This window comes from Pseudophryne corroboree, chromosome 11 (assembly GCF_028390025.1).
Source record: "Pseudophryne corroboree isolate aPseCor3 chromosome 11, aPseCor3.hap2, whole genome shotgun sequence".
NCBI classification, from domain to species: domain Eukaryota; kingdom Metazoa; phylum Chordata; class Amphibia; order Anura; family Myobatrachidae; genus Pseudophryne; species Pseudophryne corroboree.
Genome location: NC_086454.1, coordinates 100,762,743 through 100,780,886, shown reverse-complemented (window position 1 = coordinate 100,780,886; position 18,144 = coordinate 100,762,743). Strand labels below are relative to the sequence as shown.

At 47.2% G+C, this 18,144-nt stretch overlaps 1 protein-coding gene across 1 annotated transcript in view; it reads left to right on the top strand.

Moving 5' to 3' along the window:
* The window catches only part of SYT7 (synaptotagmin 7), a 642,713-nt gene that overhangs the window by 425,712 nt on the left and 198,857 nt on the right, over positions 1-18,144 (top strand). The window contains exon 7 of the mRNA XM_063944176.1: positions 4,834-4,956. Within this exon, the coding sequence (XP_063800246.1) occupies positions 4,834-4,956 (123 nt within the window). The remainder of the gene's footprint in view (positions 1-4,833; positions 4,957-18,144) is intronic.

Here is an 18,144-nt window from a genome sequence, read left to right as displayed (position 1 = left end):
GGTCACTGGTGCCGTTTTGCTAGCCGTATGCATTTGTCATCTTCCATATTGTTACCGAAAACATACCCATCTAGGCCAGTCCTAAGACTTCTCCAGTCCCTCATCGCCATATATCTCTGGATAATGATTATAACAATGTGTATTTCTTTCCCTGAGCTGTTTACTTCTTGCATTTGCTGGGAATATTATCATTGTGATCCTACATTATATATGTGTCAGAGTTACTGAGTAACTTTTTAAATTCAGAACAGTGAGAAAGATCCTGGAGTATGATAGTGAACCAGTCGCATGTTTATTTTCTGGCTTAGCAGCCTGGCTCTTTCCAAGTGTATTATTCTCTCTCCTTAGTTATTTCGGAGACAGCAAAGTGCTAAAAATATGAATCATTTAATACAACTGTCTTAAAATAGCTGCAGAAAATATAGCACAACGATATTCCTTACAATAGGCTCTGCTGTTGCTGGTCCATCTGGCAGGAAAACAGTAAACATGACATGTGTATGTGTGCCTCCCATAGTAACTTCCTATCTCATCATCCAAATGCAAAAGGGGTTAATGCAGGAGTGGCTCCATCGCGTCTCGGTCGCTGTACAGCAAGAGCGCAACTGCCTCATATGTGACTAAACAGAGGAATCATATTTCAAAGCTCTGCACAGTTCGATCACAAGGTTAATTAATCCTTTCTTGTAGTAGATTAAAATAACGGTGCCTCAAACGATGTCAATAGAAGGGACAGAACATAAACCTGTGACCTGTGACCGTCACAATCCATTTATGCTGTCAGTATGTACCAGGGTGGGTGTCTGTCTCACCCCACTTTAGTGCTGCTATTTCTTACATTCCTGCTGCAAAGCATTTTAAAGCCAAAATTAACTGCAAATGAATAAGCCTCCATGAGTGTAGCACCGCCACATTTAAAGAGTGCATTAAAACTACAGCTGGCTGGTTAAGGGCCGTGGTACCCCTTGTGCGTTAAAAATTAAAGCTTTCGGTTAAAGAACAATTATTGGTGTGGCTCCGGTCAGAGGCATAGCTATACCAATGGGGGTTCCACAGCACAATACCCGTGGGGCCCCCATGGCTGACTGCTTAGACCGCCCCCCCTCACAAACACCAAAGATTCCCTCTTCCCCTCCAACCCACCCCGTGGATTGCCCACAGAGATACCCTCCCCTGTGGACTAACCAAAGATCCCAGCCCCAGTGCCTGCAGACGGGTACTCACCATCAGTGCCCCGTTGTCTTTTCATTTCTCAGTAGTGTGCTGCTCTGCACTCCATCCAGGCCGTCTCGTCTCTCCTTATTGACGCTGGGAGGAGACGTGGCCACGGTCCGGGGATGTCCCTGCAGGCTCAGCCACATCTCCTCTCAACATCAGCCACACCAATAATTGTTCTTTAACCGAAAGCTTTAATTTTTAATGCACAAGGGGTACCATGGCCCTTAACCAGCCAGCTGTAGTTTTAATGCACTCTTTAAATGTGGCGGTGCTACACTCATGGAGGCTTATTCATTTGCAGTTAATTTTGGCTTTAAAATGCTTTGCAGCAGGAATGTAAGGAACATCAGTTAGGACTGAGGAGTAGGGATGGCCATCAGTGGGTTATCCATCGATGGTCACCATTAATGATAACATTGATGGTGTTAAACCATCTGTAAGGGGACCATCAATGGTTTAACCAATTGATGGTCACCCCTGCATTACTGTACAAAGAAATTGGGCCAGTCAGATACAGGGGCCGTCGCCTTAGGGTTAGGCTGCGGGAAGGGGGGCTTAGGTTTAGGCTGCATGGAGGGGGGGGGGGGGATATGTTTAGGCACAAACAGGGAGGATTAGGGTTAGGCTGGGTGGGGGGCGGTTAGGTTTAGACTACGGGAAGGGGGGTTAGCTGTAGGCACCACCGGGGAGGGTTAGGGGGTGAGGGATTCTAAACATCGGGATGGCCATGTCAGAATTCTGACCACCGGCATCCCGACGGCTGGCATTTCAGCCCCAACCCAAATTAAAAACACATGTACTTTCCATATAGCCTTTAAGGGGATCAGTACTAAATCCCGCTGGACGGGATCCCGGCGGTCGAAATACCGATGCCGGAATCCCGACCATACAATCCCGACAGGGGTGGCGAGCGGAACGCAGCCCCTTGCGGGCTCGCTTCGCTCGCCACGCTGCATGCACGGTGCCTCGCTACACTCAGCACACTATTATATTCTCCCTCTATGGGTGTTGTGGACACCCATGGAGGGAGAATATGTCGGGATTGTGCCGGTTGGGATTCTGGCGTCTGTATTTCGACCGGCGGGATCTTGACCGCATCCCCCTTTAAGTATGAAGACGAGGGTAAATAACAAAACCCCACTACTCAGTTCACAGTAGTTTGCTGAATGGAGTGGGCTGGAGTTGGCTGTGCATAGGCTTACAGTAACATTGCCTGCTGTATGTAAAACACACACAGAAGGGACTTGGCAAATATAGTAGGTCTCACTTCTACAGCATACTAAGCATAATCATTGAGATAATGGGCCAAATTCACGCAATTCCGCTGTTCTTGTAGCTGAGCGATTATTTGCAATTGTGCATGAGCAAAATTTCTGAAAACCCCTATGACACCTTGGTTACACAGAGCGTACACCATACCTGCCTACTCTCCCGGAATTGCTGGGGGCACCCGAAAATCGCCTGCCCATCCGGGCTGCCCATAAGAGTGGACAAGTCTCTTGGATCCAGCAGCCACCTGCCCCAAGCTGCCCAGTTACCAAGCAAAAATGGTCAGTCCGGGCATCCAATGACGTGATTCTTGCTTAATTACGTCATTGTGCCCCTCCTGTTGCAGGGACAGGGCCATGATGATGCAATTGTGTCATAATGCCCAGCAGCCCGCCCACTTTCAGGTGACACGCCCCCACACTGAGCCCCCTCCCAGTGGGGGCAGCCAGGAAGTTGGGAAGTATGGTATACGCACAAAAGTGCTGTTGCGATTCAGACAGTATCAGAAAGGTATATAGATGCACCAATTGGTATTATAGCGTGCGAGGGCATCTCAGTACCTGTGCATTCGGCCACACGGATGTACACAAGGAAAGGAGCCTATAGGCTATTTGCATAAACACACAGGCAGACGACCACCCATATATGCTGCTGCTGCGTTCGTTCCGTTTTGCGTTCTGACTCAGAGTATGCATAAGCAGGTACATTCAGTGCAGAAGCAGAATTATGAGCATGGGAAAGCGTGCATTCCTTCATTGGTTTGTCCTTTCAAATTGACATCAGCTCCCTTTTGTATTAGGGCATTTAGGAGACTAGTCCTAAGGGAGGCTGATGTCTTGCTAGCTGTATGTTCAACACACCGCAAAATAACATGTCCTTCAGCACGTATCCTTGGTAAATACAATGCAACATGTTAACTTCTCTCTGATTCTCTGGTTCCACACTCTCTGCACGCTGAAGGACAAATAGTTAACTTGAAGCCATAATGCAGAACTAGGTCAAACCTTCACCCGATGTATAACCATTTCATGTTCTTATGGATCCCTGCAGTGAAATCCGAATGTCATATTCTGTGTACTCCAAAGGTGTTTCATTTATAACATAGAAATTTTTAGAGGTTAGCATTATGCTTATATACAAGGAGGACTAAGGGATAGCACTGTATACAAACCATGGAATTAGGATGTGCTGGAATGAGTAATGAAAACTACAAATAATAAGATGATGACTATGTGTGAGTGGGTAGTGACATATCAGAGCAGTGGTATAGGGAATAGGACTGATGAGATTAATAGGGGTAATAGAAATGAGGTGGGGAATAAAATATGGTGAGGGTCTGTAATAGAAGATGAGACTGTAGATGGTTTATGGAAATGACTGTCAGAATGAATGAGAAGAAAGGATTTGGTGACAATAACTGAAGGTGAGCAGGGCGAGAGAAGGATGGGGTGTTGCTTTGTAGAGAAAAGGGATGGGGGGTGAGGGGAAGGAGAGATTTCCTGGATAAATGGCTGGAGGTAAAATATCAGGAATGAGGGATTGCTGGAATAAAGAGAAGATAGGGGTGGAGAGAGGAAGGATGGGTAGAGAAAACAGGCCTGATGAGCCAGAAAGAATGCAAGGTGATAAAGTGAAAGGCAAAAAAAGGAAAACAAAGAGATAATTATTAGACAAGATAGATGATGAAACTTACAGAGAAAAGATAGAAATGGCCCAAACTGAGCAATGGGAAAAAGATGATATCATTATATGGAGATGTATGAGAGCAATGACGGGGATTACACGGACAGAATGCTAATAAATAATAAGGCACAGGCCTATAGAACACACAGAACACAGGGCAGAAGGGCAGTGTCTCACCAGATAATACTCAGCTAAAAGAAACTCCTGTCATTTCTAATCTGTGCACATTCCTGATTCCTGTACTTCTATACCTGGGGAATTCAGCGTCTCTGTAACTTGTGTCATACGATTGGAGGATGCCATTAGAGTCATTTAGCCTTGTGGAGGCTGGCTGCATGACCCAGGCTTTCTCCATTCTTACCCCACATGGCATGTAACCCTGTATCTGCTCGAAAATAGGATCTTTTGAATTGATAACTATATATATATATATGTATTACTCTTATTTCTTCATTGTGTCTGTCCTCACATCTCATTCCTGCATGATTATGTGCCCGCTTCCTTCATATTGCACCTCCCTTATGCTCTCAGGGATATGTAGAAAGGATGGGCAGCATTCCTGGGGGAGATTGCTTGTTTCTCTGTAATTACGCTTGCCTCTCTGATGCCTCTATCTTGTGTTTCTCTCCTCCTTGCTTTCTCTCGCTCCCGGCCTGTGGGCAGGGAAGGCCGCATGGTGGTGCTGTCCTTGGTGCTGGGTCTCTCCGAGCAGGACGACTTTGCCAATATCCCTGACCTGCAAACAAATGGGTCTCAACAGAATCAGAATACTCAGGGAGACAAGAGGTAGGAGGGGGGAGCGCAGATGTGCCCTCCCCGTGTGAAGTTGTACGGTCGGAGTTCAACATTTCGTGGTGTTGTGGACAAATGCCAATTTCACTCTTCGTTACAGTCACTGCTTTGCATACCGTATCACAATTAGGCACAGTTCCATGCTTGCATGAGTATAGCTGTGCATGTCTAAGTGCATTACTGATATAACATGACTAATTGCTTTACTAGTACACCTTACACATGCCAGGCTCCCTACCAGTATTCATGAGATCATTGGTTCTCCATTATATCATCCTCATGCATACTGTATTGTTAAATACATGTAAAGATAAACATAATTAGAGGAGATACGGTCAGAGGTCAGATAAGCAGGTTTCCTACTTACCAAAGTGTTTGTCAGGCCTGCTATAATACTATATATATATATATATATATATATACACACACACACACACACACACACACACACACACACAGTATATAGGGGGTCATTCCGAGTTGATAGCTAGCTGCACAACAAACTATGTCGTTTTGCACAGGGTCTAGCGAAGCATTTCAGTCGCACTGGTGGCCGCAGTGTGATTGACATGAAGTGGGCGTTTCTGGGTGTCAGCTGACCGTTTTCAGGGAGTGTTCGGAAAAACGCAGACATGCCAGGAAAAAGTGATCGCAAGCGCTGAGTAGGTTTTGAGCTACTCTGAAACTGCACAAAAAAACTTTGTAGCCACTCTGCGATCCATTCGTTCGCACTTCTGCTAAGCTAAGATACACTCCCAGTGGGTGGCGGCATTGCGTTTGCACGGCTGCTAAAAACTGCTAGCGAGCGATCAACTTGGAATGAGGGCCATAGTCACTTAGTTCCCTGGAATGTAACGAGTGGCACTTTGTATTCCAAGGAACTGTGTGACTGTTATGCTTATTTAATTCAGGAGCCACCTGGGTTGCTGAATTATGTTTGTCCTAGTGCAGGACTGAAGACCGTACATATAAAGTATATATATATTACCTCTCCTGCAGTCCCGTACTGTCTTTCAACATGCTACCATATAGTGAATAGCTGTCAGCACTCTGATTGGTGGATAGCTCCAGCAATCCACCAATCAGCATGCTGACAGCCATTCACTGTCTGGCTACCACCTGGGAGGCAGGTAGAGAATGCTGATTATGTGTAATGCACAGTCAGAGTGGCTAGGTAGCATTCTCTACCTGCCTCCCAAGAAGCTCCAGAGGAACCAGCCCACTCCTATTCAAAGGCCCTTAGAATTCAAAAACAAACTCAAGACTTTCCTGTTTACTCAATCATTTCCATAATGTCCCTTTAGTATCTACATGCTACTGTATTTTATGAAAAGCTGTTCTGTACTTCATTGTTTCTGTACTATATTATGTTCATTCTATCTGTTAAGCTCCTTGAGTCCTATTGGAGAAAGAGCGCTATATAAATAAAATTATTATTATTATAATTGTGGGCCCCTGGGCAGTTGCCCAGTGAGCCCATACGTTAAGATGGCCTTGGCTGCCATCACCCTCAGAAGGGTTTACATTGCATTTTCTATGGGCACCTTGGCAAGTCACTGTGATTCTTTCACTATATGGCATTGGCACTTATCCTTATACTTGTCCAAAATATTCTGAGTTAGTCTAGTGGTCTTTACTCGGTTGATTAAAATAACAGCACTCTAGTGGTTTTAGATATTTTTTAGTGAACCAGGAATATACTGTAGTATAGCTGGGAAAAAAACCCAATATTGTTGGCTTTTACCGACATGAGAAAAACCTGCGGTCAAAATGAACGGAGGACAGGTGAGACTACATACAGTATCACTAAAAGGAGAGTGCCGTAGGGATAAATAAATATTCAGGATGCACAAACAAAAAAAGAGCTGGACAAGTTTAAAATCCAGTCTCCTTTATTTGGAGTTGCAATACACGTAGACACCATAGGTGTACCTGTGATGGGTGCAGGTTCAGCAGCGCACTCAGGTTCCTAGCTCTACGGGGCCCTGCACCACACACAGCACCTAGAGCATCCCTCATACTGCTATGGCAAGTGGGTCCCTTTATGGGTAGTGCATCTATCCAGTGATGTCTTTGGAAGGGATGCAGTCAGTTTACCTCCAATCAAAATACAGACGTTCAAAATCCCGACACCAATTGACCGATGGTCAAAATCCCGACAAGGTCAAAATACCGACACGGACAAAATACTGACATTTAAAATACCGACAAGGTCAAAATACCAACATGTAAAATGCCGACAGGTCAAAATACTGACATGAGTTTTTCATGATTTTTTTAATTGAAACCGACTTGTTCATACTTTACCATCCCAGTGGACCCGGAGGGGGAATATAATAGTGTGCCGAGCGCAGCGAGGCACCGTGCCCGAAGCATGGCGAGCGCAGCGGTACACTTTATATGGTGTCCATGTTGATTTATGTCGACATACACACAAAAAAACATAAAAAAATGCATGTCGGTATTTTGACCTGTCGGCATTTTACATGTCAGTATTTTGACCTTGTCGGTATTTTAAATGTCGGTATTTTGTCCGTCTCGGTATTTTGACCTTGTCGGGATTTTGACCATCGGTCAATTGGTGTCGGGATTTTGAACGTCGGTATTTTGATTGGAGGTATTTCATACCGATCCCCTTTGGAAAGATGGTACTGCATATTGCAAGCAAAGACTATGGCCACAGCAGAATGTAGGGGGGAGGGGGGGGGGAGGCACTGCACGCGTCCTGTACCCCCCCCCCCCCCTTCTCCCATTCACCCAGGGCCGGAGCAAGGTTTCTTAGCACCCTAGGCAAAACTTCAGCCTACTGTCCCCCCATACCGGCATTATACTGCAGGGGCCGTGGCTATGATGACGCGATTCAACAAGAATTGCGTCATCGCCTGCCCAGACCGCCCACTTTACTCACTAAGTGGGCGGCCAGGCAGGGGGGAGCACAGAAATCGGGAGACTTGCCTGCTTTTCCGGGGGGCCGGGAGGGTCACCCGATTTTCAAAAGCCTCCCGGCCATTCCGGGAGAGTAGGCAAGTATGAGGAGGGGTTGTCATGGGACATGAGGGTGATGGGGAGTGGGAGGAGGGACACAGAACCTGGGGACATGAGGGGGTGTGGCACAGGACCTGGGGACATGAGGGGAGAAGAGGGTTACACAAGACATGAGGGGGAGAGATGAGGAGAGACACAGGACCTGGGGACATGAGGGTGGGGGATGAGATAGGACTTAGGGGGATGACAACGGACCTGTGCATTTGAGGGTGGAGAGGGTGACACGGGAAATGGGGGTGTGGGCATGAGACCTGGAGGCATGAGGGACACAGGACCTGGGGACATGAGGGGGGGGGGGGGGGACACAGGAATTAGGGGATTGAGGGCGGGATTTACTAAAGAGAAAATGCGGTAAATCACCCGTTTTACCGCATTTTCATATGTACTAAACCCCGACTGACGCGTTTTCGACCCATAGAGTATCGCCATCTTTTTATGGCGATACACTATAGAAGCCTATGGGATTCTTACTGCCGCATCCTGCCGCCGCCCCGCTCATGACGACCCCCCTCCCCCCGGCATACCTGTGTGCTGGTGCGGCCCCCCTCCTCCTTCTCCCCCGCAGCACAGCCTTGTCTCCTTCCGGCTGCAGGGGGGGAGGAGGAGGAACCCGGGGACTCCCTGCACACACCACCTCCCGGGTCTGGGAGGTGACGGAGACCCCCGCTGGCCCCCGTCAACCCCTGCAGACATCATCGCGGGGGCCTCCTATACTGCACTGCGATACTAATTGCATATGTTAGTACATATGCAATTTGTATCGCTGCGATAGGCGGCGATGATTTATAGTACATCCCGCCCAAACACAGGATCTGGGGACATGAGGGGGGTGGAGAGGGGGAGTTGGAACACCGGACCCGGGGGGCATGAGGAGGAATGACACAGAACCTGGGCACATGAGGGGGTGACACAGGACATGGGGGGAGGAGGGACACAGGACCTGGGGACATGAGAGGAGGTGACAAGGGACCTGGGCACATGAGGGGGAGACACAGGACATGGGGGAGGAGGGACACCGGACATGAGAGGAGGTAACAAGGGACCTTGGCACATGAGGGGGGAGGGGGTGACATGAGACATAAGCGGGGCAGGGGAATGAGAGATACAGGACCTGGGGACATGAGGATGGGAGATGACACAAGACCTGGGGGGGTTAATACAGGACCAGCTTAGGAACAAGATGCGGGGGGGGGGGGAGCCCAATAGCTGTTGGGGGAGCTGGTAACAATATGCAAGAGGGGGGGAACTCAGGGAGCCAGTCGCGGGATTGAATAGAGGGGGTGAGCGCGGATGACATGTTGCAGTCGATCGAAGGGGGAGGTGGCGCTGGAGCGGTAACACGACGCAGCAGCGGAGCGGACCAGGCCAGCGGCAGCGGGTGACTGCTTCATGTGCCCACTGCCCAAATGCAGGGGGGGTGGGGGGGGGGGGGGGAAACGCCGGAGCGGGTATCATGACACGGGAGACCATCGCGGGGGGGAGCGGCAGCAGTGATAGCATAGCACACATAATGATAATGTGGGGCCCCGGACTCAGGAGCACATGCGGCAGCAGCCTGAACATAACATGATTCAACTATGAGGTCTATCGCAGAGGTGGGGGAGGCGTGCTGCCCCCCCACCTCTGCGATAGCCAGCATAATGGAATGTTATGTTCAGGCTGCTGCCGCCTGCCGCATGTGCTCCTGCAGGGTTGCAGAATGAATCAGGGACTCACACAGACACAGTCAGTCAACTCACTCGTTGATGAAAGACAGACGCCCACGAGCTGCTCCTCTGTCTCTTAAAGAAAAGGAGGAGTTTGGCTGGGCTGAGGCGAGGGCGAGGCAGCTGATAAAGAAAGTGTGTGTTCCCTTTCATTCACTGTGCGGTGCCGCCCTCCAGTGGTCGCCACCCATAGGCAGCTGCCTAAAGCTGCCTAGTGGTAGCGCCGGCCCTGCATTCACCTCACAGGTATTAATAAACCCCTGTCATGTGCCATATATGCTCAGGAGGTGCCAGCATATTTTGTTGCGCTCTACAATTACGGCACTAATAAGACAAGACTGGGTAATAATAACAGACACACATAAAAGGTAAGTGGGCCCTGCTCGCAAGTCTATATATTTTTGATATATGTTTGTTAGGAACTCACTGTAAAACTTTATTGTCTGTTATAATTCCATACAAGGTCATATAGAGGAGACTGGATTTGGAGCTCGCTCTGTTTTGTTTTCCAAGGGCACACGCCATATTTTTATTTCACTTCAGTATATTCCAGCTTTCAGCTTATTGCTCATTTTCAGAATTATTACAACCAAATTATTTATTTAATAGCTTTTATTTATGTATTGCCAATATATCATGCATTGCTTTACAGAGAATGTTTAATCATTCACATGGGTCAGCGTAGCTTACAGTATAAATTACCTATTGCACACACACACACACACACACACACACACACACACACACACACACACACACACACACACACACACACAAACAATAAACTACCAGCAGGTGTTTGGCCTGTGGGAGGAGCCACACAGACATGGGGGTTTAATCAAATCCAAAGCCCCCGCTCTGTTTGGTAACCAGGCTAACCACAGTGTCACCATGCTTTCTTGTTATAACCAGAGATCAGATATGGCAGTGGCGGGCCTACAGTATAATGGGTGCAAGGCGTGCAGTGCACATGGCCCCTGGCTTCAGGTGGGCCCACACCGCACACCCTGCACCCATTTCTTGAATACTTACCCCTCCAGAGTCCCACATTGGCGACAGCATGCTGCACAAGTCACCGGCATGCACAGTAGGAAAATCACTGGGAAAATGGCCACGTACCATTTTCCTGGAGTCCTGCACATGCGCACTAGTTTCTGGTACAGCGTTAGGGTCTCTTAGTGCCCAGAAACTACAGCGCTGCCAGTTAGAGAGTAGGGGTCCCAGATGGAAACTGCACATGGGCCCCTTCCTCTCTTAATACGCCAATGTAATATGGCGAGTTTATTTTCTGTGACCTCAGATTTAGGTGCAAATCTAAAAAATGTGCAATTTGCACCTGGTCAAACTCCGGCCTGATTTAAAGACGGACGTAGTGCACATCAGCAGCAGCGATGTAAAAATATGATAATGCCGCAGGAGGCATCTGGAGGAAAAAGAGGCCTTGTGCCAACATCGCAGATCCAAGTGTTGTGCCTGAAGATGCAGCATTGGATCATACGCGAGACCATCAGCCATCAAAGTAACCCTGAAGTTAAGTAGAGTGGCCCTTGCAGCTCCGCAGCTGAGGACAGGAAGTCTGTGTTGCCAGTCCCAGACAATGGGGGTGACACGCCCATATTATCAGGAACGGAGGCCGGCACTGCCCCTGAAACAGCTGCAGCCTATCAAGCAGACTCCGCTCATGGGGCACAGCGTGCGGCAACACAGGATCCGGTCTACATATGCGCAGAATGGGTCCTGCACCCCACCCTCGGAAATCTACACAAACCATCAGGTTTGTGTACATCTCTGAATTGGGCCCAATGTTGCAATGCAAGGGGTGCAAATGTACGATTATTATTATTTGCATGCAGGAAAATACAGGCTGCTTCTGATGGAGTCAGCATATACTGGGCAGGCTCAAAACTGGAAATCTTTATTTAGGATAAAATTATATTACAATCTATCTACAGCCAACATGAATATTGAAAAAGTAACAAAAACAAACCAATGGTTATTTAAAAATAACAGATAAAAAAAACAAAACTTTATTAATGCTGAGAAGGCATGTCACAGCAGGGGGCTTCTGGGATAGGAATCTGCTGCTCTATCCTTTTCTTCTTATTTAGCAATAGCTAATAGTGAACTTGTTTTGCATAACAAGGAACACATACAAATGCCCGGCATACTGCACTTGGGATGCGTTTGGCAACCCGTAGGTGAGTATAGGGGTACAGACTATGGGCCGGGGGGGGGGGGGGGGGGGGTGTTTGGGGATAGTTAGCCGTAGCCGACTGCATCACAACCGCCGAGATAGGGTATAGCTTCCTGGCAATGTACCAAACTGGCCAAAATTCAGAGGTTAGCAGGAAGGTCCCATCAGTGGGAGCTTTCTAGTTAAATTATTTCTGGCGGAGAAGTGTGAAGTGAAATGCAGACATGTGACACTTTCTTCCAGTTAGCACCGTGTTAATTAAGTGGTCCAATTTTCACTCTGAGGTTATTTTTATTCTCCCTGTACCACACTCCATATATTAACACGGTAATGCTGTCACTGAAACACAGTCTGTCACACATACCTTCAAATGAAAGAAGAAAAAAAATACAACAGAACTTATTCTGGATCCCGCATGAGTATGTGACGTACAGTATTTCAATCCCAATGTGATGTGGGTGTTTAATTATTTTCACAGCATCAGTATATGCTGATGATGTTATGACAGTAATGAGGATTCATACAGGTAAATATGTTAATCAAAGTGTAAAAATACAGGAAACATGCCCTTTCCTAGAACTTGTTGCTTACACAGTGAGTAACGGACCCAAAATGAATGGAGAAGTTCTCCATTGACAATTAGAAACTTGACAGTGTTATGCCTTGTTATCACAGTCACGTGTGTGTGTGTGTGTGTGTGTGTGTGTGTGTGTGTGTGTGTGTGTGTGTGTGTGTGTGTGTGTGTGTGTGTGTGTGGCTAATAAAATACACATATCAAATTCAGCCTTTTCTTCTTTTACATTTTTTTTTTTTAACTGAAGAATTTTTATTAAAGAAGGTTTTCAATACAGAGCATACGTGACACACTAGATACAAACAAAGACAATATCGTGGTAACAGTAAGTCTGTAAGGGCTGTAACACACTAGCCGGCTGGCGCCGGCCGGCTTTTAACCGCTGCCGTGATGCAAAGACACATTGAGCACAATGTGTCCTTACACACGGCACGGTCCCGGCCCGGCTGCAGCCGGAACTATCCACTGGAAGGTCTGGCTGCCGGGCCGGCGCCGGGCCGTCTTTGCAGCCAGTAAACCGTGTGTGTGAAGGGGAGCTTTCACACACAACGGTTTTTTCCCAAGCCGTGTCTGATGCTGCGCATGCGCACAGCATCACACACGGCTCAAAGCCGTCCTGTGTGAGCGACTCTGACGGTTTCTCCCGGATGGCAAAAAGCCGGACAAAGTTTGTCCGGCTTTTTGCCATCCGGGAGAAACCGGCCAGTGTGTTACAGCCCTAAGCGTAAATACAGAGTAACAATATTAGAAAGCATATATGAAAAGCAAAAGTTAAAAGAAGATAGAAGAGAGAAAGAGAGAAAAAATAAAACGGGGGAGAGGATGCCAAGTAATGCCTCAGGCAAAATTCAGAGAGCTCATGTATATGCAAGACATAAACTAAACATCGAACAGATAATTAGGAAAGCGGAAAAGGCTCATGGAAATAAACCATCCTGTAATGCTCAGTACCTCCAGGGCCAGGACAAGAGGCCTCGCCTCCAGTGTCTCAAAAGGCACAAAAACAGAGCAATAAAACACTCACATAGTATCAAGCCAGGGTGTTTCGGGGAGCAATAAAGGAGGAATAATAGTCAGACCAAGAAAACCATTTAAGCAAAGGGTATTGTGGGGCTAAGGAATATTTTAAACCCATAGCTTCCATTTCGAAATTGCGCTGGATAGAAGCTATAATTTTGGACAAGTGCAGTGGATCCGTTCTTTTCCATTATTGAGCAATAGCAGCTCTAGCGGCTATAAGAATGTGTCCTATAATGTAAGTGTGTTCAGAGGGTACAGAGGGAGATAAATAGTGTAAAAAAAACAATCTCAGGGCGAGCATGATGGAGCCCATTTGTAACCTTTTCAATCAAACCAAAAACGTTGGCCTAATAATCGGGCATGACCAAAATATATGGATTAACGTACCTTTTAACCCACAATGGGGTATATGCAATAGCGGGCGAAATCGCGGCAATTATCGCCGTTTTTTCAATTCGCCCAAATTCGCCAGGTGAATTCCGGAAGGTGGCTTCCGGAATTCACCATATGCAATGAAAAACGGATTCGCCAGAGTCGCGGGCGAAAATCGGCCGATTTTGCGGATTTTACCGCGATTTTAAAAAACGGGAAAAAACGGGGAAAAACCCGAAAAAAAAATGGCGTGGGGTCCCCCCTCCAAAGCATAACCAGCCTCGGGCTCATTGAGCTGGTCCTGGTTCTAAAAATGCGGGGAAAAAATTGACAGGGGTTCCCCCGTATTTTTAAAACCAGCACCGGGCTCTGCGCCTGATGCTGGTGCCAAAAATACGGGGGACAAAACGAGTAGGGGTCCCCCGTATTTTTAACACCAGCATCGGGCTCCACTAGCTGGACAGATAATGCCACAGCCGGGGGTCACTTTTATACAGTGCCCTGCGGCCGTGGCATCAAATATCCAACTAGTCACCCCTGGCCGGGGTACCCTGGGGGAATGGGGACCCCTTCAATCAAGGGGTCCCCCCCCCCCAGCCACCCAAGGGCCAGGGGTGAAGCCCGAGGCTGTCCCCCCCCATCCAATGGGCTGCGGATGGGGGGGCTGATAGCCTTTGTGTTCAAAAAAAAAGATATTGTTTTTTCCATTAGTACTACAAGTCCCAGCAAGCCTCCCCTGCAAGCTGGTACTTGGAGAACCACAAGTACCAGCATGCGGGAGAAAAACGGGCCCGCTGGTACCTGTAGTTCTAATGGAAAAAAAATACCCAAATAAAAACAGGACACAGACACCGTCGACAGTAAAACTTTATTACACACTGCCGACACACACATACTTACCTATGTTCACACGCCGACATCGGTCCTCTTCTCCATGTAGAATCCCGGGGTACCTGAAAATAAAAGATCAATTATACTCACCTCAACAGGCTCCAGAGATAAATCCACGGACTTGGCAAAAAAAGAAAACGAACAACCGGACCTGCGGACCGAAAGGGGTCCCATGCTGACACATGGGACCCCTCTCCCCGAATGCCGGGACATCACGTGACTCCTGTCACTGATGTCCCTTCAGCCAATCAGGAAGCGCTACTGCCGTGGCGCTCATCTGATTGGCTGGACGCCGTCTGTACTCTGACAGCGCCTCGCACAGCTCCCTCCATTACTTTCAATGGTGGGAACTTAGCGGCTAGCGGTGGGGTCACCCGCCGGTCACCGCTGACCGGCGGGTGACCTCACCGCTAGCCGCTAAGTTCCCACCATTGAATATAATGGAGGGAGCTGTGCGATGCGCTGTCACAGCGATCAGCCAATCAGGTTAGCGCAACGAAGTTGCGCTTCCTGATTGGCTTAGAGACCTGTCAGTGACAACTGTCACTGACAGATCTTAATCGTGGATAGGTGTCCCATGTGTCAGCATGGGACACCTTTCAGTCCGTTTTTGGTGCGGGTAAATGCGCTTTCTTTTTTTGCCAAGTCCGTGGATTTATCTCTGGAGCCTGTTGAGGTGAGTATAATTGATCTTTTATTTTCAGGTACCCCGGGATTCTACATGGAGAAGAGGACCGATGTCGGCGTGTGAACATAGGTAAGTATGTGTGTGTCGGCAGTGTGTAATAAAGTTTTACTGTCGACGGTGTCTGTGTCCTGTTTTTATTTGGGTATTTTTTTTCCATTAGAACTACAGGTACCAGCGGGCCCGTTTTTCTCCCGCATGCTGGTACTTGTGGTTCTCCAAGTACCAGCTTGCAGGGGAGGCTTGCTGGGACTTGTAGTACTAATGGAAAAAACAATATCTTTTTTTTTGAACACAAAGGCTATCAGCCCCCCCATCCGCAGCCCATTGGATGGGGGGGGACAGCCTCGGGCTTCACCCCTGGCCCTTGGGTGGCTGGGGGGGGGGGACCCCTTGATTGAAGGGGTCCCCATTCCCCCAGGGTTCCCCGGCCAGGGGTGACTAGTTGGATATTTGATGCCACGGCCGCAGGGCACTGTATAAAAGTGACCCCCGGCTGTGGCATTATCTGTCCAGCTAGTGGAGCCCGATGCTGGTGTTAAAAATACGGGGGACCCCTACTCGTTTTGTCCCCCGTATTTTTGGCACCAGCATCAGGCGCAGAGCCCGGTGCTGGTTTTAAAAATACGGGGGATCCCCTGTCAATTTTTCCCCCGCATTTTTAGAACCAGGACCAGCTCAATGAGCCCGAGGCTGGTTATGCTTTGGAGGGGGGACCCCACGCCATTTTTTTCCCGGATTTTACCGTTCCAGCAATAAAAAAAAAAAATAAATAAAAATATTATTTTAAAAAATATATAAATAATATTTGTGCCTCCCCCAAAAAAAAAAAAAAAACCTAATCCCTTCTAATATAAATAGATCTGCTATTCCTAAAAAAAAAAACACAAAAAAAAACATGTTTAAAATTTTTTTATTTGTTTTCACCCTCCAAAGTGTGGCGGAGTGAAAATCGCGAATTTGCTGTCTAAAAGCACTGCAGGCGAATTTCCAAACTTGAATTGAATATGCTGGAGGCGAATTGCAGCATCTGTACCATTGCAGAAAAGGCGAATTCGGAAAAAGGCGAATTGAGAAAAGGCGAATTTTGACGGGCCGTTTTTTTTGCGAAAAATGACTGCACTGCATAGGCGAATTGATTTTTGGAGGCGAAAACGGCCCGGAATTCGCCTATTTTGCCAATTCGCCCGCTATTGCATATACCCCAATGTCTCCAACAAAATTTAGAGGAATCAGGCCAGATTCTATGAAGTTTATCCGGTGTGTGATAGAGGCCATGGATTAGCTTAAACATCATTTCAGAGTGATTAATGCATCTAGACATTTTAAAAATATTTTAAAAAATCTTATTCCATTCAAGATCCGTCAGAGAAATATTAAATTCTGTCTCCCAACGCACTTGGATATGAAGTTTCAAATCATCGTGCGAGAGAGGAGAGTAATATACCACTGGGATATACCGCCTTTGTAACTTATGGAGGAAAACTTAGTTAATATATATGGAGGGGGAGAAGGGGAAGAGAGAGGATCAGGTATGTTCGTCGTTATCCAATGGCAAATACGTAGATACTTATAGAAGTCCTTTAACGGTATCGAGTGTTGGGATTGTAGCTGTTGAAAAGTTTTAAGCCCTGAATTATCGTATAGGTCCTTGATCAGTTGAATGCCAAGCTCCCGCCAGTTCTGTAAAGAAAAATCCGGAAGTAGTTTTGAAACCGCTAAAAGGGCTAAATGTGAAGCGGGCAAAGGGCATTCACCCAGAGTAGCGACCAATCTGTCCCATACTGTAAGGGAATTAGCTACACTCTTCATAATTTTAGCAGAGGGGGGTCTATGTGAAGGTTTGACCCAGATCAAATCTGGTAGAGGGAAATCAGAGCACATATGTCTTTCAATAACTACCCAGGGTTTCATAGAATCTGCCTGAAGCCAGTCCTTCAACTGATCAAGGAGACACGCATGTTGATAAAGTTCAAGGTTAGGGAAAGCAAGACCACCACTACCTTTGGATCTAAACATGCGGGTTCTAGCTATCCTGGGTTTTTTACCCTTCCAAATGAAAGTGGTCATGACAGAGTAAAATTTGTTAAGTAGTGTAAGTGGGACTAAATAAGGTATGGGCCCTAAACAAGTAAAGAATTTTAGGGAGGAGCATCATTTTAATCGAGGAAAGTCGTCCCAACCAGGAAATTTAATAATTTGTCCACTGTTTAGTGAGAGCTTTGAACTGTCCTAAGAGAGGGAGGTAGTTACAATCAACTGCGGAATGGGAACTGGAGGGGATCCTATTTCCTAGATATTGAAGAGAAGAGTCTTGCCAAACATAATTATGGGATTGGAGGGGAACAGTATCAATATTGAAGGCTAGTGCCTCCGTCTTAGTCGCATTCAATTTATAGTAGGAGACTTCGGAGTAAACTTGGAGAATATCATGAATAGCTGGGAGAGAGGACTCGGGTTTAGTTACAAACAATAGGACGTCATCTGCAAACAAACAAATCTTATGATGTATAGGGTCTATGTAAACTCCACGAACTAGAGGGGAAGACCTATTTTTTTCTGCCAGAGGTTCTATCGCTACACAAAAATTAATGGCGACAGTGGGCATCCCTGGTGAGTGCCGTTAGTAATAGGGAAAAGATCGGACAAAAACCCATTGCTGAAAACACGCGCTGTGGGCTGTGTGTATAAACGG